Here is a 22052-nt window from a genome sequence, read left to right as displayed (position 1 = left end):
CAGAACCTGTCAGAACCTACTGAATAGCACCCCTGAGCATCATGTTAAATTCTAATGGCCAATGAACAGGTGATAATTAAGAGATGACTACCTGTATGAAAATAAAAAGCAAACAATCAAGTGCTGATGGCAAAGTTTTAATAGGTTAGGAGAAAAATGTCTGAATTTTTGACTTCCGGTGTATACAAACCAGCAATTGTAGCCTTTTTTGTGATTCAGCAAATATCCCCCTATATTCATAGCTCCTCCAACTCCTGAAATAAAATCAGAAGACTGCACCATCTGCTGGGACACCGCCACTGTTCGATGGAGCACCAGCAACCTGAAAGCAACAGATTCCTTCACACTTGAGTACTGCAGACAGTATTCCCCTGAAGGAGAAGGCCTCAGGTCAGTCTCTTGTGCTTTGAAGAACAGATAAAATGCAGTGGGGCTAGAGCTTTTCCCAGTTTGTGCTTAGGTCAAAGCAAGAGCGTTTTCTTTTCTGGATTTTCCTGCAGAAAATAAGAAATTTATTTTGAAGAGTTGTGGCCATTCTGCCAGGGTCTATACTCTGTAAATCACAAATACCTTTATTTTGTGCTAGCAATGAACAAAAATAGTTAGAAGCTAAGTCCTTGCTCCTTCCCTTATTTGGATCACATCGAAGCTATTTGAAGAAGAATGGAAAGGACAGGGGCCCAATTTAATGGGATTAGGACTCCTTTATTTTAAATACAGTTGTTTTCCCATGTATTTAAAAATACCCAGTCTTTCTCTTGCAAACCAAGATCCTTCAAAGCTTGGCAGCCTCAATGGTATCTGACAACTGTCCTTTTGTTATATGAGATACAATGAGTTGATGCTTTTCCTAGCTCCTCAAGTTACTTCATAGCCTTAGCTCTGTTTTAGTCCCCAATAATTAATTTGCCATACCATTAATTAAATTATTAATTAAATTATTAATTAATTAATTAAAATGGCAAAATACAAGTCATCTTATGTTTCACCACTACCACCATCACCACCACTCATTCGGAATAGGCTATTCAGGATGTTAATGACCACAAAGATAGATTATCATGATTTTTCTTAAACTCTACTTCAGAAAGATTCTGGTTGTGATTGGAGATATGTATGTAGAAAACAGAGAAGAAGAGGGGATTATTTGTAGCCAAAAACCATGGATTATATTCTTTCTGTCTTTTTCTTCTTGTGCTTGCTGCATTCTTTCAAAAATTATTGTAGCCAATCACTTCATAAAAGCTCAAGGAAGCATCCTGAAAAACTGCCAGCATTTGTCACGCTTTGATAGTACAATGGAGCTATTCTCTGCCAGCAGCACTGAAAGTGTGTAGCTCTATTTTATAGAATTTTCTACGCAGATAATCTGCAACACTTCAAATGTTTTTAAAGATTGATTTTCTCATTTCTCCTCCAGGATAGAAATATCAGGATTTAACCATTTGTGATAGTTTAAAATACATTAAATTCTTGCGATCAGAAGAACTAAGTGAACCATTTATTCTTTTTGCCAGAAGCAATTTCTTATGTTATATTATCTAATCTAGCCTTCCCCAGCTTGGTGTCTTTACAATGGGTTGGAAAATAGCTCACAGATTGGTCAGCCAATATAGTCAAGGAAAGTTAATCTAATCTCACAGTTATTATAAGGTTCTTAGCCTGTGATTCTGAAGATTTTGGAACACAATTCTCATTATTCCTCCCCACTGACCAATCTGTACCCAATTTTGCCCTCCTTCCTTCCAAAGTATAGTGTCTACTCAGGGGTGAAATCTAGCAGGTTCTGACAGGTTTTGGAGAACTGGTAGCGGAAATTTTGAGTAGTTTGGAGAACCAGTAGAGGAAATTTTGAGTAGTTCAGAGAACCGGCAAATAATTAGGGCATCTTTCAGAAACCTGACAACTTCTGGCTGGCCCCAGAGTGGGGTGGGAATGGAGATTTTGCAATATCCTTCCCCCTAGAGTGGGGTGGGAATGGAGACTTTTCAGTATCCTTCCCCCGGCACACCCACCAAGCCATGTCCACCAAGCCACACCACGCCCAACAAGCCATGACCACAGAACCGGTAGTAAAAAAAATTGGATTTCATCACTGTGTCTACTCCAGAATGTAAGAACTGATCTATTTATATTCAGAACCTGCCCTCCCTAGATTAGAATAAACAACTAGCAATTTATTACACTCACGGGCCCAGCGGATACCCCTCCATTATTTAACATCTTTAAATAACATCTTTATCATTGTTCCTCCTCCCTTCTTCCATAGTCCACCCCTGGTTGTTTGTATGGGGTGGTGAATTGACTGAGTTAGCGGTTTGGTCATCTACCGCACAAGGATTACCACTAACTGTTTCCCATCAGGATAGACTGGTCGTGGTCATTTTATCATCTGCTTTATCATCTGCTATCATCTTGACCAGCCCAGGATGGGCCTTTTGCCGGACCTTCTGTGATGCGAACATTTACTGCTGACCCATTTGCCCTGAGATGCCCTCTCAAGGGGTTTGGCCTCCAGATTATCGAGGGCCCACCTTGAGGACGGGCTTTGGAGCCCGAGAGGTGGCATGTAAAATAGGAGGCTTAGGGTTTTTAATTAGTTGTTTTAATAGATTTTTAAGGGAGTTTTAGAGGGATTTTAAGGTTGGGAGGGGGGGATTTGACGGGTAGGGGAGAGAACCCATCGGGGAGGGATCCAGCCCCTGTGCTTGTTCGCGACATTATTACATCTGGTCTGAAGGCAGGGGGGGAGGGTTCTGTTCCAGGACTAGAGGCTCGTTCAATCTGTACGGTAAGTGGGAGAGGCAGATATGGCGGGGGGGCGTATCGAGAGTTGGGAGCACGTGCTCGATGTTTGAAGGCGATCACGTGCTCCGGCCCCACAGTCCCTACCCGTTCCTCGGGCGGTCATGATCCTCAGAGCTTGGATCTTCGGTTGATGTTATGTAATGCCCGGTCTGTGGCTAATAAAGCTCCCCTGATTTGCGATCTTATTCAGGGGGAGTCTGCGGACTTTATGGGCATTACGGAGACCTGGTTGGGTCCAGAGGGGGGGGTTCCCCTTGTTGAACTGTGCCCTCCAGGTTTCCGAGCATTTCATCAGCCGAGGGCCCAAGGTAGGGGTGGGGGGGTGGCGGTTGTCATTAAGGAAGATCTAGAGCCGAGGGAGGCCACTGTTCCTCAGATTGCTGGCTGTGAATCCCTCTATGTGAGGTGGGGCCATAGGAATCAGTTGGGCTTGTTGATCTCTGGCTCCTTGCTGCGTGACCACAGCCCTGCCCGAGCTGTTGGAGGTACTTGCCTCTGTGGCGGTTGAGGCCCCCAGACTCATAGTCCTGGGGGATTTCAACCTGCCATCAGCTGGCTTGTTTTCGACTACAGCTCCGGAGGTCCCGGCTTCCATGACGGCCTTGGACCTGATTCGGTAAATGATGGCCCCACGACATGGGGAGGCACGCTGGACCTGATTTATATCTCTGGACAGTGGTTAAATGATCTGGAACTAGATGATTTAGTAACAGAACCGATGTCATGGTCCGATCATTTTCTCCTTCGCCTAGACTTCCGAACCGCCATCCACCATCGCAGGGAGACCGAACCTATATGGTGGTTCCGTCCCAGGCGCCTGATGGACCCTGAGAGGTTCCTGACGGAGCTTGGGCCATTCCCTGAGGATCTGGCCCACGGCACGACTGAGGAACTAGTTGTGGCCTGGGAGCGGGCCGCGGCTGGGGCCTTGGACCGTGTCATGCCTTTGCGACCTCTGACCCGGTGCAGATCTCGTCTGGCCCCTTGGTTCTCCGAGGGGCTGAGGGAGATGAAACGCCGGAGAAGACGTCTAGAGAGCACCTGGAGGTCCAGTCATTCCGAAGCTGATCGGACACTAGTTAGGTCCTATTCTAGGACCTACCTAGTGGCAATGAGGGAGGCGAGGCGCTCATACGCCTCCACCCTCATTGCGTCGGCAGATAACCGCCCGCCGCCCTGTTTGGTGACCCGCCTCCTTCATCAGGAGGTGCGGGATGACCCGATTGCAGGACGTGCCGAGGAGTTTAGTGGTTATCTATACGATAAAATCGCCAGCTCCGGGATGGTCTGGACCGAAATTGGGATGATCCAAGCGAGAGAGACACGTCTTGTTGAGTCTGTTTGGGATGAGTTTGACCCTGTGGCTCCCGAGGACGTGGACAGGTTGTTGGGGAGGCTCCACGCCACATGTTTACTGGACCCGTGCCCTTCCTGGCTGGTACTGGCCACTCAGGAGGTGACACGAGGCTGGCTCCAGGGGATTATCAACGCTTTGTTGGAAGGGTTTTCCTGCCGCCTTGAAAGAGGCGGTGGTGAGACCCTCCTCAAGAAGCCCTCCTGGACCCAGCTATTTTGGGTAATTATCGTCCAGTCTCCAACCTTTGCTTTGTTGCGAAGGTTGTAGAGAGTGCTGTGGCGACAGCTACCCCAATACCTGGATGAAGCCGTCTATCTAGACCCGTTCCAGTCCGGCTTCGACCCGGTACAGCACGGAGACAGCTTTGGTCGCATTGGTGGATGATCTCTGGAGGCCAGGGACAGGGGTTATTCCTCTGCCCTGGTCCTATTAGACCTCTCAGCGGCTTTTGATACCATCGACCATGGTATGCGGGTTGGGGATTGGGAGTGGGAGGCACTGTATCGTGGTTCTCCTCCCATCTCTCTGACCGGTCGCAGACGGTGTTGACAGGGGGGCAGAGGTCGACCGTGAGGGACTTCACTTGTGGGGTGCCGCAGGAGTCGATCCTCTCGCCCCTTCTGTTCAACATCTACATGAAGCCGTTGGGTGAGATCATCAGTGGCTTTGGGTGAGATACCAGCTGTACGCTGATGACACCCAGCTTGTACTTTCCACCCCAGGCCACCCCAATGAAGTTGTTGAAGTGCTGTCCCGTGTGTGGAAGCCGTGCGGGTCTGGATGGGGAGAAACAGGCTCAAGCTTAATCCTCCAAGACGGAGTGGCTGGGATGCCGGCATCCCGATTCAGTCAGCTGCAGCCGGCTGACTGTTGAGGCGAGTTACTGGCCCCAAAGGATAGGGTGCGCAACTTAGGTGTCCTCCTGGATGAACGGCTGTCGCTTGAAGATCATTTGACTCTCCAGGAGGCCTTCCACCAGGTTTGCCTGGTTCGCAGTTGCGCCCTTCCTTGATCGGGATGCCTTGTGCACAGTCATCGCGCCTCGCTACCTCGCTTGGATTATTGTAATGCTCTCTACATGGGGCTCCTTTGAGGTGCACTCGGAGGCTTCAGTTAGTCCAGAATGCAGCTGCGCTGGTGATAGAGGAGCTACGTAGCTCCCATATAACACCGCTCCTGCAGACTGCACTGGCTACCTGTGGCCTTCGAGTGCACTTTAAGGTTTTGGTTACTACCTTTAAAGCGCCCATGGCTTAGGGCCTGGGTACTTACGGGACCGCCTGCTGTTACCACATGCCTCCCACCGACCCACGCCTCTCAGAGAGGGACTTCTCAGGGTGACGCCCGCCAAGCAATATTGGCTGGCGGCCCCCAGGGGAAGGTCCTTCTCTGTGGGGGCTCCCACACTCTGGAACGACTTCCCCCGGGTTTACGCCAAATACCTGTCCTTCGGACATTCTGCCATAAACTGAAGTCACATCTTTTCATTCACAAGGGCTGGCTTGAATTGAATTTTATTAATTTTAAATTTTTATTAATTAATTTTAAATGGGGTTTTTAGTTTATTGTATATTTTTACTTCTCAGGCTAATTTTAAAATAAGTTTTTTAATTACATTTTAAATTGTACATTGTATTATCTGTTTTATTTTTGCCTGTACACCGCCCTGAGTCCTTCGGGAGAAGGGCGGTATAAAAATCAAATAAATAAATAAATAAATAATAAACACTCCAAAACCTGCTGTCCAATGCAGTGGCTTTATGCTATCTGCTGGACTGATCAACCCTGTTTTAAGAATGGAATTGGGTTGAAAACTTAACCTGCTCCCTGTTGCTTCTGGTTATATCAACCATTAAGAATTAAGTTCATCTCCTTGTGCATAATCTTAGATTAGATTACTTTCCTTGGCCAATAAAATCATATCATGCTGTATCTTGCCATTGGCTGTGGCTAAATTTGATTTTTGAGTCAAATTCAATGCTGAATTTAATTATTTAAGCCCCACACAATTTCACACTAATTATCTGAAGAGGAACTTCCTTTGCTGTCCTTCTCCTGTGCCCCAACAATAAGATGCTGTTGGTTGCTACAAAAAATGGTCTTTTCATTACCTATTAGCAATAGAAGACCTTTTAATTCTCCTGATCAATTTAAATAAAGTCCCACTCTTTGTATGTTCACATGCCTTCAAAACATGCCTTTGAAAATCACCTTGACTTTTTTTTTTATCTTCCATTCAGTGACCTGCTGTCTCTTTCCTCATGGGTGCTATATGTGTGCCAGTGCCATCTTTGCCCCCTCCCCCATCCCATTTGCACCTTGGATTTTAATCGGAACACTTTTTTGGCCCTTTATCTGCTAGATTCAGCAGGTACTATACATCAGGAGTCTCCAACCTTGGCAACTTTAAGACTTGTGGACTTCAACTCCCAGAATTCCTCAGCCAGCAAAGCTTTGCTGGCTGAGGAATTCTGGGAGTTAAAGTCCATAAGTCTTAAAGTTGCCAAGGTTGGAGACCCCTGCTATACATAAAGCTAGACTGGTGTCATATTATCCAGGTTCCACCCCTTCCTGCTTCTGTGAAGGGGAGGGGTGTCTTTTAGAATGATGTCAAACCAGCACCACCTCTTATATGCTTCTGTGAAGAATGGGTGTGACGTTACTTAGCCCCCACAGAGTGTGTACCTCAGTGTTCTCCTTCAGATCATTTTGATCCTTGAATCCATATTCAAATTCACATTAATAGTCTGTGAAGTGGTTTGCTGTTCTATTGAAATGTGCCATTCTGTCACCCCTATGGAGAGGGAACTGCATTCAATTGCTTGCTTCCATTCACGGAAGCCTAGGTTTGTTTTCTGTGCTGGCTCCATATGTTGGCACTTCCTCAGGATCTGGAAGAGCAGATTTGTTGTGTGAAAATATTGTAGATGTGGAATGGTGTGTAGGAGGCTATTCATACCAAAGTGCCAAGCCCTGTGCAGTGTTACTGGTATAATCTTAACTAAGGCTGTGGTTCAAGTGATTTCGCAGAAGAGAATTCAGAAATTGATTTTTAAAAATATCTGCCAATAAACTCTAAAAAATTTCCTTTGCCCTTGATAAAAATCTAGTCAGAAGAGAATGCAGTTTTAACCCCTGGAAAGTACCAAGTTGGCAGAGAGTAATGTAAGGTTTGGATAGACTTCTATGAAGGTTTAGAGTACTGTACAAATACAGCACCTCTACTATGATCATTATTCTTACCCAACATTATATTCTGTATCTTCTGTTCATTCACATGGTAAACGATGCTGGTATGGCTCTTTCAACATAAAAAAGGCTAGATTGTTAACTCGCATCCCTAATTCAGAAAACCAGACTTCCCAAGAGATGATGTTGCAAGATTTCAGCCATTTTTCTTAAAAGTTGAAGGTCTATAGATCCAGGGGTGTTGCAAATAGACAGATAGCTCCCCCAGGTGGTTATGTTCTCCTTCCTGAACATTCCTTCTATTCCACCAAGCCAAGTTAAAAAAAATCACGTATTTACTTTACAGTATTGATTTTGTGAGAAGAGTGGTCAAGCCAATTATAAAGAGCTTTAGCTCAGATCAAATCCTAAAAGATTCTGGGAGTCTTTGAAATTCACTCTGGCTAAAAATCATTCTTTTTGAAGTTAGTGTATAATTCAACATTTTTTAAAAAAAATAGAGGGAGGAGGTAATGAACAATATAATTAGAGAAAACGTATTCTAGTTGCATAGCGACCAACCCTTCATAAGGCATGTAGAAGTAAGGGGATTTTTGGACAACTTACAAACAATGTGTAGTGCTGACAAACAAAAACTAGGAAAGAAATAAAAGATGAATCCCTCTGGATTTTTCAAGTTTTACTGCTTTTGGTGAAATCCTGGCAAGAAAAAAACTAGAACTTTCAAAATGGCAAGATCAGACAGTAGTTTTTAACATTGTTAAATGGGGTGAGAGTAGGATTGCATTAGCCATGCTATGAGCTCTCATTTATTTCTCTCATTGCTGGTTCATCCAATAGGATGCAGCAATACAGACATTTATGAAATCTGTAAATGTCTATGTATGCTTTGGAAAACAATCCCTACCATATATTTTTTTCAATTATTAAGTTTGAGAACAAAAATAAAAAAGAGCAGGTGTCAGTTTCAGGACTTGTCTGATATTACTAAAACTTTGTTATAAACTGAAAAGTAGTACCTCCAACACAAGATGTAGTCTACCTGTTTAAAAAAAACCAACTAAAAATAGATTTTTTGTAAATACATGTGGGGGGGGGGAAGGAATATGGACTAACTTGCATGAGAAGATTCTTCTTTGTCTCTTTATTGATAAAGAACTATTGGTGAAGATCATATCCACAGCCCTATGCTACAAACCAATGAAGATTTTGCTACTGTAATGCTGCATGATAGTTTCTTCGACTACCCCATCTTGATCTTGATAAATTCCATACACTTCAGATATAGCCTAGGAGAATATAAAAGAATGTAAACTGTATGCAAGAATATACAATATACTTATATACAGTATAATAGACGAGGTTATTAATATTCTTTTAGTATCAGAATCCTGTGGCATGAAAAAGCAACATTAAAGATTCTATTTTGAAGAGTATTTAATCTAAAATGAGATTTGGAAACTATTTCTGTTGTAACTAATGAATGTCATGCTTGTGCTGCTTTCTTATGATAACATGAGCTCCTTTATCTTATGTTGGTAAAAGTATAAGGCTAATTGCAATTGAGCCTTTGCTTTAAAGGTGTAGCTTTGGGATCTTGCCAAATCCCACCAATTCCTGTTACCGCTACCCAGCGGATCAGCATCATTAGCTGATTATTGAGACACTAGTGAAATATTGCAATAATGATCTTGCACGATAGTAAACACTTTCTTGAATTGCTTTGCATATTGCATTATGGAGCTCCACAAATTCCATCTAATATAAATTTCATTGTCATTCCATATACAACTTCAATCTCAATTATTACACAATTTCTTTATTTCAGAAATGATTGGGGGAAAATGCTGTATGTGTGTGGTATGTGTGTGTGTGTGTGTGAGAGAGAGAGACAGACAGACGAAGATGCTATGGAATGGTTTAATAATTGGAAATCATCTATTGGGAATCATTTGGACGACAAGTATTTGGTCTCAATTTTGTTCTTCCTGTTTGCCATAATGAAAATACTCACCAATTCACTCCTCTTTAAGTTTTTGAATGTTCAACCAATATTGTAATATTAATATTATACATATACAATATTGTAATATTAACATTATGAGCCATGGTAGCACAGTGGTTAGAATGCAGTACTGCAAGCTACTTCTGCACACTGCCGGCTGCTTGCAATTTGGCAGTTCGAATCTCACCAGGCTCAAGGTTGACTCAGCCTTCCATCCTCCGGAGGTGGATAAAATCTGGACCCAGATTGTTGGGGGCAATATGTTGACTCTGTGAACCGCTTAGAGTGGGCTGTAAAGCACTGTGAAGTGGTATATAAGTGCTATTGCTATACAAAAACACACTCCTACCTCCTTCCTTATCTTTTCCATAGGAAAAAAGATACAGCTTCTGTCATTTGTTGCTCTTTTTTGAAGATTGGTCAGAATTTTGAACGGAAAAAAAATAAGACTTTTTCATATGTCAACCATACATATTTCTGCTTTTTCAGATCTCTAGCTGGAATTCGACAGCCTGAAATAAAGGTTCACCTGCAGTCAAACATAAACTATTTCTTCTATGTGAGAGCAGTTAATACCTTTGGTATAAGTGAACAGAGTGAAGCTGCTCTGATTTCAACAAAAGGTAGGTAAACTAAAGAAAACTTCACAACAAATAGAGAAAACGTACAAACATTAACATTATTTCTTGCATATACTTTCCAAAAAAAAAAAGCTGAATATTCAGATGAATCTGTCATTTGCACCTCTATAACGGTCTGGTTCAGTTCTGCAACTCAACAAGAAAGACACAGAATTCAGAGGATAATTAGAACTGCAGAAAAAATAATTGCTACCAACCTGCCTTCCATTGAGGACCTGTATACTGCACGAATCAAGAAGAGGACCGTGAAAATATTTACAGATCCCTCACATCCTGGATATAAAATGTTTCAACTCCTACCATCAAAACGACGCTACAGAGCATTGCACACCAGAACAACTAGACACAAGAACAGTTTTTTCCCGAAGGCCATCACTCTGCTAAACAAATAATTCCCTCAACACTGTCAAACTAAATCTACACGACTATTAATCTTCTCATCGTTTTCATCACCAATCTCTTTCCACTTATGACTGTAACTTTTTGTCGCTATCATTAAGGGTTAAATTGCAACCTATGACCATCATTTGTGTTGTAAATGTTGTACCTTTGATGTATGTATGTATGTATGTATGTATGTATGTATGTATGTATGTGTATATATATATATATATATATATATATATATATATATATATATATATATATATATATATATATCAGGCTTCAGCTCCCAAAGCATAGTGAAGCCTGAAGATGACAATGAGACTTCAATGATTGATGACACTTCATTTGCCAACCAAAGACCTATATACAAACACCCGTGAAAACCTCAGAAAACATATATATATAGTCTATTCTCTCCCTCTCTTCCTCCCTTGAGACACAAACATGTAGAATTGGCTTATGTCAGTCAGTATCTCACCAGAGCCTTGGCGGCACAGTGGTTAGAATGCAGTATTGCAGGCTAACTCTACCCACAACCAGGAGTTCGATGCTGACCGGCTCAAGGGTGACTCAGCCTTCCATCCTTCCGAGGTCAGTAAAATGAGGACCCAGATTATTGGTGGCTATATACTGACTCTAAACCACTTAGAGGAGGCTGTATAGCACTATGAAGCAGTATATAAGTCTATCTTCTACTTGATAGAATATTTGATGCAAAGACTGATAGGAAGTTTGCATTAGTAAAGATATGTAAAAATACAAAGAAGTGATAAAAGGCTGCGCCATATGTTACATCTGATAGCAAATTGATAAAATGTATAAAAGTATACTATCCCCCCTATATTTAAATTTTTTTAAAAAAAGAATTATGGCAAAAAAAATCTCTGGAGAACAATTGAAGGCTAGATATACAAGGCAGCATTGGTTTTAGTGTTTAACCATGACTTTTTGGCTTAATTGTATTGTGCACAATAGCTATATGAGCAGAAGGAAGTTTATGATGGGTCATTTCATTGTATTGGGAGCATAAATAGTATTTGAAGGTTGTGACTCTGCAAAAGTTTGGATTAATTGTCTTCCTGGATGCTGTTATTCCAGACATTTATCAAAAGAAAATCAAACACATATTCTATATGAGTTGGGAGTGAATACTATATTGGTTGCTTTCCAGATACCTTGTTTCAGATGTAAATAGGTTAATGGTCACTGATTCAATTGACTATGCTTTCAAAGATTGTAAGAATGTTCCACAGTGAAATGAGGGGAAAAATTGATAGATTATATTTCATCAGCTTTTACCTTACATTCCTAAATCAATCTTGGTTTTCTTTCCTTTGTTTCCCACAACTATGGCCCCATCTGGTTTTCCTCTAATTATTTTTGTATCAATAGGATTCTTTATACGCAAGCCATTTGTTTTTTAAAAAGATCTTGTTTCTAGAGATAGGTGTGCAAATTAAATCCTCATAAATTTCTGTGGCAGATGTTTTGTGAAATTCTCCAAAGAGGTATCTGAGTTAAAATGCAGCTCCTTCCCTAGTAGAAACTCCAGTTGTCAATCTTTCTCTGGACCAAAGTCAATGTGTAATGAATAAGTGCGTTTGAGGGGGAGTGACTATTTCTGATTTATATAAAAAACCAAATCAATAGTGAAGATGTTTGTGTTTTGAAAGGAAGGATATGAGAGGGAAAAAGGTAAGGTCTCCTTTTAGCTGAACTTAACTCCTGGTAACTTCATGGACTTGGAGAAGGACCTTTTCCTTATCCCTTCTTTGGGATGCTTTTTCAGCTTCCTGGGCTTAATATTTACCTTTTTAAAAAGTGTACTTTGTGTACGTTTACATGTGAAAAGCCTGATTGGGAAACTTATATGCTGTAAAAGTAATATTACATTGAGATGGTATTGTGCACATTTACATTTTTAAAAAAATCTGTGGAAAATTGTGCACATAAGCTCTGCAAATTAGGCTAAAATGCAAATGGAAAAGGATGCCCTTGGGATTCTTGTGAATCATTTTTAGTTGCTGCTCTCATGTAGGATAGGAAAATAGACCAAATTGATCACAATCCTTTTCCTTTGCTCTTTAGTGCTGAAGGGATGAGCTCTGCCTTTGAGCATAATGTTCTAATGGTTTCGTGGTTAGTAGAATGAATCCAAGTTTCTAAATTCAGATCAAATCTTAGTCTGGGAAAATGTGATGATTTTTCCATTGACTTGAATAATAAAAAAAAACCAACCAGAAATAGCTGCAGGTGCAGTGGTTAGAATGCAGTACTGAAGACTACTTGCCTGCAATTTGGCAGTTCAAATCTCATCAGGTTCAAGGTTGACTCAGCCTTCCATCCTTCTGAGGTCAGTAAAATGAGGACCCAGATTGTTGGGGGCAACATGCTGACTCTGTAACCTGCTTAAAGAGGGCTGTAAAGCACTGTGAAGCGGTATATAAGACTAAATGCTATTGCTATTGTGTATTAAAGTTGGCTTTTAAGACCCTTATTTCTCAATGCTTAATTGAAAAAGAAATAGGGAGGCCTACCAATCTCACACAATATTGTTTCCATAATAGTGATTTCTATACTTCTTAATAGTGATTTCTATAGTTTTTACAATACAACATGAACAGCCATTTCCCTCATTCACGAAATGGTGTTTATTTTTTGCCTATGAATTACAATAGGAACAAGATTTCATATAATGAGAGAACTTGTTCACCCTGTACTGCAAGTATCACCCAATGGAACCATGATATCCCTTCCGGATGATGCTAATCTCCCTGGGTAAGTTTTTATTGACTCCTGTTTTTCTTTCTATTGGATAATATTTTTAAAAAGATATGTGGATTAGAGACCATGAAAAATGGAAAACAGACTTCTTTCATAGAAGGAAAATTCCTTCCTTCCTCCCTCCCTCTCCCCCCCCCCCCGTTCCTTTCCTTTCCTTTCCTCTTTTCTCTTTTTTCCACTTCAGGTTAGTTAACTAGCAGCCTATGTTGTCATCTTTTAAAAGTCTTTGTTGGATAGTTTTCTTTGCCAAATGGTTTGGATTAAGGAAGGCATAATAAAGGACAATAGAAAACCATCCATTTAGATGCATGTAAATCCATCAAAATATCCACCCGCCTTTTGCTGCTTTGGTGTGTTACTCTGGGTCCCTCTCCAGCCATTCTGCAGCACCAACTGGCCCTTGGAACTTCAATTTTACACAGGTTATTTTTGTCCTTTAAATAGCAGGTTGCTTGTGGTCTTGATCAAGATCATGTTTATTACACTTCGTAGAGCTCTGTAACCCTTTCTCTACATATCTCAACTAGTAAACAAGATAGAGAAAGAATGCCGGGCATGCCTTCTGGGATTCTTTCCAACTCTTATACCAAGCAGAGGATGTTTCTATTTTGTCTGTGTGATGAAATAACATGTTGCATCTGCATATGCATTTTTTGCTGTTTCCCAATGACTGTTCCGCATTCATGTATGTGTATGTCTTATTGGAAGCGCTTGAGGACTACATATACTCTATTCAGGGTCATGTAATTAGGAGGAGAGGGGATTTCGTTCTAATAGATATATTCTAAATGATTTTCCAATTGACTCTCCCATAAGATGAATTGGAGGAATCTGAAGGGGATTTTCAAACCCAACCATCTCCCCACCACACCAAATGTAATCTTATTCTGTTTGTTTTTGGAGAATTGTCCTGTTGACAGAGTTCTGAGTCCCTTCTTATTTCTTTAATTCCCACTTTCCATTGGCTTGGAAAAAATAGCATGTTAGGGAAAGCCTCTGGAATTCTTTCCCCACCCCTATATCAACAGTAGCCATAGAAAGTGCCTGCATATTTCTTCTGCGCAATAAAGTTACATATTGCATCCATACAGACTTTCTGTCCAGAAATGACTCAGGATGTGTGAATATATATTGCCTGGGTGTGTAAGTGGTATCTGGATGCGTGCAGATGTGTTGTGTATGTGTGAGAGAGGGGCTAATCAGAATGGAGATATATGTGTTGCCTGGATGTGTGTGTCTTAGTTGGGTGCACATGTGTTGCATTTATATATTTCTATTCTCCACTCATGTACATCTATGTCTATTTGGGCCCACACATGTGAACAGGGTAACCTGCTCCACTCCAGACCACATCATCTGGAGGAAGAGAGATTTATGAATCAACAAATCAAATTCTAAACTATTGCCCACCTGCATTTGAGGAATTTAAACTGGATTTTTTTTCTCTGGATTGGGCCTTATTGAATTTAGTCTTTCTTTTGATGACTTCTTGTCTCCAGTTTTGCTCTTTTTTCATTCTGTTTCCATAAAGGTGTCCTTCTGTCAGACACCAGAGTCCTTTTACATCAGGATCTCCAACCTTGGCAACTTTAAGATTTGTGGAACTCTGAGACTTGAAGTCCACAAGTCTTAAAGTTGCCACGGTTGGAGACCTCTGTTTTACATCATTTATTTCTTATCTTTCTATTGGTTTTGAAAGGGGAAAGGAGTTTTCTCTCACCCCAAACGCTGCTAAACCAGGTTATGGTGAAAAGCTAAGGGACTTGAGACCTCTTTGGTTTTTGAGCTGGCATGGTTGTTTTGGAATGCAAGGCCACTTTTCTTTGTCATCTCTTTGTGCAGAAGCCCACCAGTGTTGGGTGAGCTCTTGCCTGCCCAAGGATGGCATTACTGGGAAATCACCGTCAGTGATTGTGGAGCTTACAAGGTTGGGATCTGCTCTTCAACGCTCCTAGAAAGCAGTGACCTGGGACAGAAAAACAATTCTTGGTGCTTACATTGCTCCAACAAAACAAGGTGTCTGAAGAAGCTCTTTAATGAAACTTCTCTTAATGTCCTCTAATGTTTTTCTTAGTGGGCACAGGTGGTCTTTTGAAATTAATGCCCAAATTTGGATCACAAAGTTGGATTTTTTTTCAAATTTTCCTCAGTCACATGCATCTGCGTATGAGGGGGGAGAGGGGATTTCAAATAATTCAGGAAGGCAAAAACCACTGAGTGTAAAAAGTGGCAAGGCTTCAGCTTTGCTGACACAGCTTCTACCTCCTCTGATGGACATCCTAATCCAAATGAAAGAGAGAGTGCTCCACAAAAACAATGTAAGTTTCTTAAAAGAGAGAACTGATAGCAAAATAACAAGTTGGAAGTAATAGTCAAGGAATATTAGTGCAAATGAGAATAAAAATAATCCCCGGCAGAAGCAGAGAAGATGACTTGTTTCAAAATTGGTTGAATGACTGATTACTATCCTTTCAAGTTAGTGCTGATTCTTAACAATAATATAGATTTTTTTTCTTCACAATCTGCTCCTAATCTGGTTCTTTATGTCTTACAATGGTGCACCTCAGTGGTGGGTTTCAAATTTTCTTACTACCGATTCTGTGGGTGTGGCTTGGTGGGCGTGGCATGGCTTGGTGGGCGTGGCATGGGAAGGATACTGTAAAATCTCCATTCCCACCCCACTCTGGGGGGAAGGTTACTGCAAAATCCCCATTTCCTCCCAATCAGCTTGAACTTGGGAGGCAGAGAATAGATGGGGGTGGGGCCAGTCAGAGGTGGTATTTACCAGTTCTCCGAACTTTCCGCTACTAGTTCTCCAGAACAGGTCAGAACCTACTGAATACCACCTCTGGTGCACCTGTATCTTAGTCCATCCACTTTGCTACTGGTTGGCCTTTTCTTCTAGCACTTTCCTAGCATAGGGAAAACTAGCTTTTCCAAAAAGCTAGTTTTCACATAATATGTCTTAAATTTACTAAAAGTAGGATTCTGTAAACCTCTAGTAAGAACTCTGGGTTGATTTGTTTGATTATTCATTTTTGGGTTTTTCTGAATATCTATGGCATTCTCAGGTATTTTCTCCAACATCATATCTCAGAAACATCAGTGTTCTTCTTATCTTTCAAAATTCAGATTTCCACACTTAGAAATGTAAATAGTCAGAGAGAGAAATGAAGGAAAGCAAAAAACAAATTAGAATGCCAACCTTATTTCCCAATCTAGCGTTCTGCAGAATTTTTGGGGCTGCAATACCCAGAATTCCCAGACAGCCCATGGTTTGAATTCTGGGAATTATGGTCCCAACACATCTGGAATAATTCTGGGAATTATTCCATCAATCTTTCCCAATTAATTGGGAAAGATTGATGGAATAATTCTCTAAGCTTGTTTAAATGTGCTCTCCTGAAATCCAGTGCATGGACAACTGTGTTATAAGCTCTGCCTAGGGATTTCAGACTATCTTGGACCAATAGCAGTCCAATATTTTTTTTAATGTCCGGTGACAGAGCACTCACAGTTCTAGGAGTCAAGCTGTTTCATTGTGTAATACAGGGGTGTCAAACTCACCCTGGCCCAAAGGGTGCTTAGATCTGGCCCATGGGGCTACCCTGGAAACAATGAAGGACCAGCGCACAGTGCCTCTGCCAGCGAAAATGGAGCTTCGTTTTCATTGGCAGAGGATTACAGGAGGCCATCTCAGCTGAAAACGGAGCTCACGAGGGCCACGTGCGGATCTCTCAAGCTCCATTTTCACTGGCAGAGGGTTGCAGGAGGCTGTCACAGCCAAAAATGGAACTTGGGAGCCCATTTTTGCTGGCAGAACACTCAAGCCATCACAGGCACCCCCGACATAAGCAATGTCAAGCTGGCCATGCCCACCCTGCCCTCCGAGGTCAAACACAACCCTGATGCAGCCCTCAATGAAACTGAGTTTGACACCCCTGGTGTAACAGCTCTCACGGTCAGAAAATAACTCCTTATTTTGAGTTTGTGTTTGAATAAATTTACACCCGTTTCCCTATGATAGCCTTTCAAGTATTGGAAGACTGCTATCATGCTTTGCTTTTGTCTTCTCTCCTTTAGGCTAAGCATATCAGGTTCTTACAACCAAGTTTCATAGAATTTGACCTCCAGGTGCTTCGCCATCTTTGTTGTTTTTCTCTGCACTGTTTCCAGTTCCTCACCATCCTTTTTTTGTATTGTGGTGACTAAAACTATCACGTCCCATAATCTTAACATTACTCCATTGTTTATATAATCCAACGGTTGTTTCTATTAGGATCATATTCTCTTTCCTGCATTAGGATTTCTTGTTTTTGCCTGTTTCCATACTTCCATTGGCAGTTTTTCATCATCATCTCCATGCTGTTTCATTTATAACTGAAATTGAATAATTTGTAAACAAATTTGAATGCAAGCTTCCATCTCTCTCTACGAGAGAACGGGATGAACAAAATTTCACCATAAGGTCCTCTTCCTGATTTTCTGGTTGTATAATTTTCATTAACTGAAATAGGAGCAGAGTTTTGAACCCTTGCAATTTGTTGTTGTAATGAATCCTCCAACCATGAGATCCATCTGTCTTATCCTGGGGCAATTTGCTGCATAGTTAATACATTGCTCCCACGGCTGCTTCGCTCGAGGTCATCCTGATGATATAACTGGTATTGGGAGCGAAAGAGAGACCAGTTTCCTTGGATGGAATCCAGAACTTATAATGCTGGATGATTGTTAGCTAGGAATAGTACTCTAGTGATATACTCTGTCTCGTTTTTCTGGCAGATAAGGTCACATTGTGGTGGTTTTCAGACTTCTCGTCTCCATATCTAATTAGTATTTTTAATTTAACACTCATCATCCATTGAAAAGGGTGGTTAGTATCTGTAATACTGCATTTCAAAATGAGTGCTTAATGAAATGAAGTGCGGCATATATACTTCCTTAGTAATTACTTCAGCTGCCCTGTTAAAATGAGCATCTTGATTAATACTATGGTGATACTTATTTCTGTGTGGAAATGCATTTGTTAAGGGAGATATATGGAGATGAGTAGGTCAGACATACAGTATTCTCCCTCAGGCCCCGTTGTTAGATTTTATACAGAAAAAATGCTGGAATCCATATAGCCAATTTGTCACCATATATTGTAGGTTAATTTAGGTTAACCTGTAGATTAACAACCCCCTCGATCTCTGCTTCCCACCCATCCATTTTCTGTTGTCATATTGATGTATTCTTATTTTCTTGTTCATTATTCTCTTGTTCTATTATTTTACTTCTGTTTTGTTTACACTTCTTTCCATTTCTTCCTTTTTATTGTTGTAAGCCACCTAAAGAAGCCCCATGGTGCAGTGGTGAAATTCTATTTTTTTTACTACCGATTCTATGGGCGTGGCTTGGTGGGCTTGGTGTGGCTTGGTGGGTATGGCAGGGGAAGGATACTGCAAAATCTCCATTTCCACCCTACTCCTGAGGGAAGGATATTGCAAAATTTCCATTCTCACCCCTGGGACCAGACAGAGGTGGTATTTGCCAGTTCTCTGAACTACTCAAAATTTCCGCTATCGGTTCTCCAGAACCTGTCAGAACCTCTTGGATTTCACCCTTGCTGTGGTGTGATGGATGCCAAATAAATTAAACAAATAACATTTTTAAATAACATGGTTAAATAAATAACATTTATTAACAAATACAATGAATAAATAAATCCCCCAAACTAGTTCTAACATTAAATTATGCCAATGGGTTTAGGGAACAAATGTTACAATAATCAGCAAATGTGCCTTGCCTGCTCTCCTAAGCTTTGTGTTTCTGTGTGGAGGATAGAGTCCACACACACACACCTTCTTCTTATCTACCAATTGCTTTTGAACAGTCAGTTCTGTATCTAGAAGGAAGAGAGGTATATCATCTTGCTTATAGGCAATATACATTATGTAGAGCTGCCCCTATCTTGATCTGGTATCCTTTTAATTTGTTGAGTTGCAACTCTCCTAATTCCTAGTTAGAATAAAAATTCCTGGTCTGAAACCTGCCTGAGAATGCAGGTAAATGCAGAGCAATGCATTTGGAAGGACATGAAGCAGATAAATGATATATAATATCCCAAAGAGTATACAATAACTCAGAAAATAGGTATTGCTTTTCTTGCCCAAAATAAATCCAGTCAAATGCTTGTCTTTTTGAATGATCCTGTGTATATATCCTAATTAAATTGTGTTCTTATTCAGGGTTTTTCTCATTGCAAAAGAGAAATGTTGGGATGCATTGTTAGCGACAGGATTCCAGATTCTTATTCCTAAAATCTAAAAATAAAGTAACCTATTGAGATCTCTTTCTAAACAGATGGTTGAGTTCTGCACAGTACTTTTCAGATCTCAAAAACTTTTTTGTTGATCCAAGGAGTAGGTTACAAATTGGCCTTTGCAGTCAGGTTAGCATTAGATGAGATTTAGTGTTGGACTAAACGAATTCTATGATGGAAGTTTGCCATAGATTTGTACTGATTTTATATATTTTTTTGCTCTTTGCAGTTCTGCATTTAAAGTTCTGCACAATGGCGATGAGTGAAATTATTGTGACTGAACAGCCTGCCCGGATTGGCATCCTGCTAGACTACAACACTGGAAGACTCCTATTTCTCAATGCAGAAAGAGGGCAGTTGTTGTCTGCTATCAAGTACAAATTCACTAAAGCAGCTTATCCTGTTTTTGTACTGGAACAATCAGGGTTTCTCAACCTGCATACAGGCATGGAACTACCGGAATTTGTAAAGCAAAGCTGAACATTCTCTTCCAAATCACATTCAAAAGAAAAAGAAGAATTTGGTAAAAAGACTTGAGATGGATTTTTGTCTTGATATTCAATGGCCATGATTCACAGAAACACTCAAGAGTGTTTGGTGCCCTCTATAAGAAGGCTCTATAAGCCTTCTATTCAGAAACATTACACATACACACACACACACACACACACAAACAGAAACTCAGAAATGGTGGGGAAGTTTCAAGAGCAGATCCCTTAGGGGGAAAAAAACCCGAGAAACTAACAGAGTACATATAATCCATCCACAGGCCTGCAAGGTATTTGGATGGTGCCCAAATTCTTTCCCCAAGTTATTTCTATTCACTGGGATCATGTGCTCAATGCTCGCAGAGAAATCCTAAATAGAATCTCGCCACTTAACTATTTTTCATGCACTGTGTTGCAGGTATCAAATTACTTTCTGGAGGGAAAATGTTTATGTTACTATATTAATAATGATATATTAAAATAATGGATTAAATATTAATATTAATTAATACCCAAAGATGTGATGTGCTCATGCAACACCTATTGGCTGAAGGGTACTAGAAGCTGCTTTTTCATTAGTTCCTTGGTTTAAGGGTCCAACACAACTGGCAACACCAAGCAAGCAAGAAGAGACAGATTTCAGGAAGGTATCTTTAATGCTAATCAGAAGTAAACATGAAATTTTGGAAATACAAATAAGAATTTTCTACCTTCATTAACAGTGCATTAAAACCAGTCAAGCTTCTCTGAGAAATTTGAAATGCACCTTTTCAGATTTCTCTCCACTTGTGCGTAGTGGATTCATGTCCTTTTTATTTATTCAAAACATTTATATAGCCGCCCATGACTGGCGTAGTGGTCTAGAGGTGGAGCTCTCACCTCACAATCAAGAGGCTGTGAGCTGGATCCTAGGTAGCAGCAGATATTTCTCTGAGTGCAAACTCTCTGTGTGTGTCAGGAAGGGCATCCAGCCAATGAACGCTCAAACTCCATTCAGTTGCCTCATCGCCACCCCAATGCAAGGAATTAAAGGGTCATTAAAAGAAAAAATATATATAGCTGCCCATCTTTCAACCAACTTTGGCAGCTGCCAATCAAAAATTAGGTATCAACTGACTCATCCATCATCTCTTCATTATTTATATCTTGGATAGACCATCATGGAGAAAATCTATGTGGTTGCTAAGAGTCAACAATGAATTGATCATACATCATCATCATCATTATCATCTCCATCTCCATCTCATCTATTCCTTCTTCAGCCTCCCTACAGTCTCTCACATTTGAAAATAAGTAGCACACTTAACAAATACCCATGTGCAGGGTTGGTTCTACTCTGGAGCGGAGTGAAGCAATTGAAGGGTAGGCAGCAGCAATGTCAGCCATTCCTTCCAAGCATCCTTTTCTCTGGGAAAGTACAGATGTATGTACCATGCAGCCTATTCTGGGCCTCCTAAACTACTTTCCAGGCATGTTTACTTGAGTTTGGCAGCTAATCTATTATACATCTGTGCTTTTTACATCATTCTTACCATATATAATTAACAAAACAACCTTTAAAATATAAAAAAACCCCTTAGAAATGAAAAGAAAAGGGAAAAAAACCTTCCAACTCTATATTTCTGCTTTTAAAATTTTTTGTAGCAAGCAAGGCTAAATTTAAATGCAATGGGGAGAAGTCAGATGTTTCCAAGGTACAGCATAGCTTATCCTCTGTAACCCTTGGAGCCCAAGCTGGAAAAAACAATGACTGTCTATCAAAGATAAACACTAATTTCCACTGTCAAATAAGAGCAGAACCAGAATTCCACTCCTTTAAATGGTACTGATATCCAAATCATGTGTACTGGTTTTTGTCCCAGGGGGAAAAAAAAAAGAGGTTGGCTCAATGCCAGCTTCACACCCTGGGGTATGAATGATGTTCTTGCAAATGTAGAGACCAGAGCTTTTCATTTTCTTTACAGCAACCCTTCCTTGACTCCTGCAATTCTTGACAGGCCCCTGCAGCTGCTATTTAAAACGGAAACAAAATGGGCACATTAAATATACCCATGCTTTTTATATAACACCATTTGGCCCTGCTCAGAGC

The 22052-nt window shown here is 40.8% G+C and overlaps 1 protein-coding gene across 1 annotated transcript; it reads left to right on the top strand.

The window, feature by feature from the left end:
• Positions 1-219: 219 nt before the first annotated feature.
• Positions 220-19741, top strand: LOC131187389 (cardiomyopathy-associated protein 5-like; the record flags this gene model as incomplete). Its single annotated transcript, XM_058161617.1, has 5 exons — positions 220-390; positions 9849-9982; positions 13066-13165; positions 15014-15187; positions 19705-19741. Coding segments are annotated over 5 exons (616 nt in total), but the record flags the coding sequence as incomplete, so codon positions are not given.
• Positions 19742-22052: the final 2311 nt, after the last annotated feature.

The sequence above is a fragment of the Ahaetulla prasina genome, unplaced genomic scaffold, assembly GCF_028640845.1.
Source record: "Ahaetulla prasina isolate Xishuangbanna unplaced genomic scaffold, ASM2864084v1 Contig69, whole genome shotgun sequence".
NCBI classification, from domain to species: Eukaryota; Metazoa; Chordata; class Lepidosauria; order Squamata; family Colubridae; genus Ahaetulla; species Ahaetulla prasina.
The sequence above is the reverse complement of the archived record's forward strand: the minus strand, read 5'-3'. Positions and strand labels throughout refer to the sequence as shown.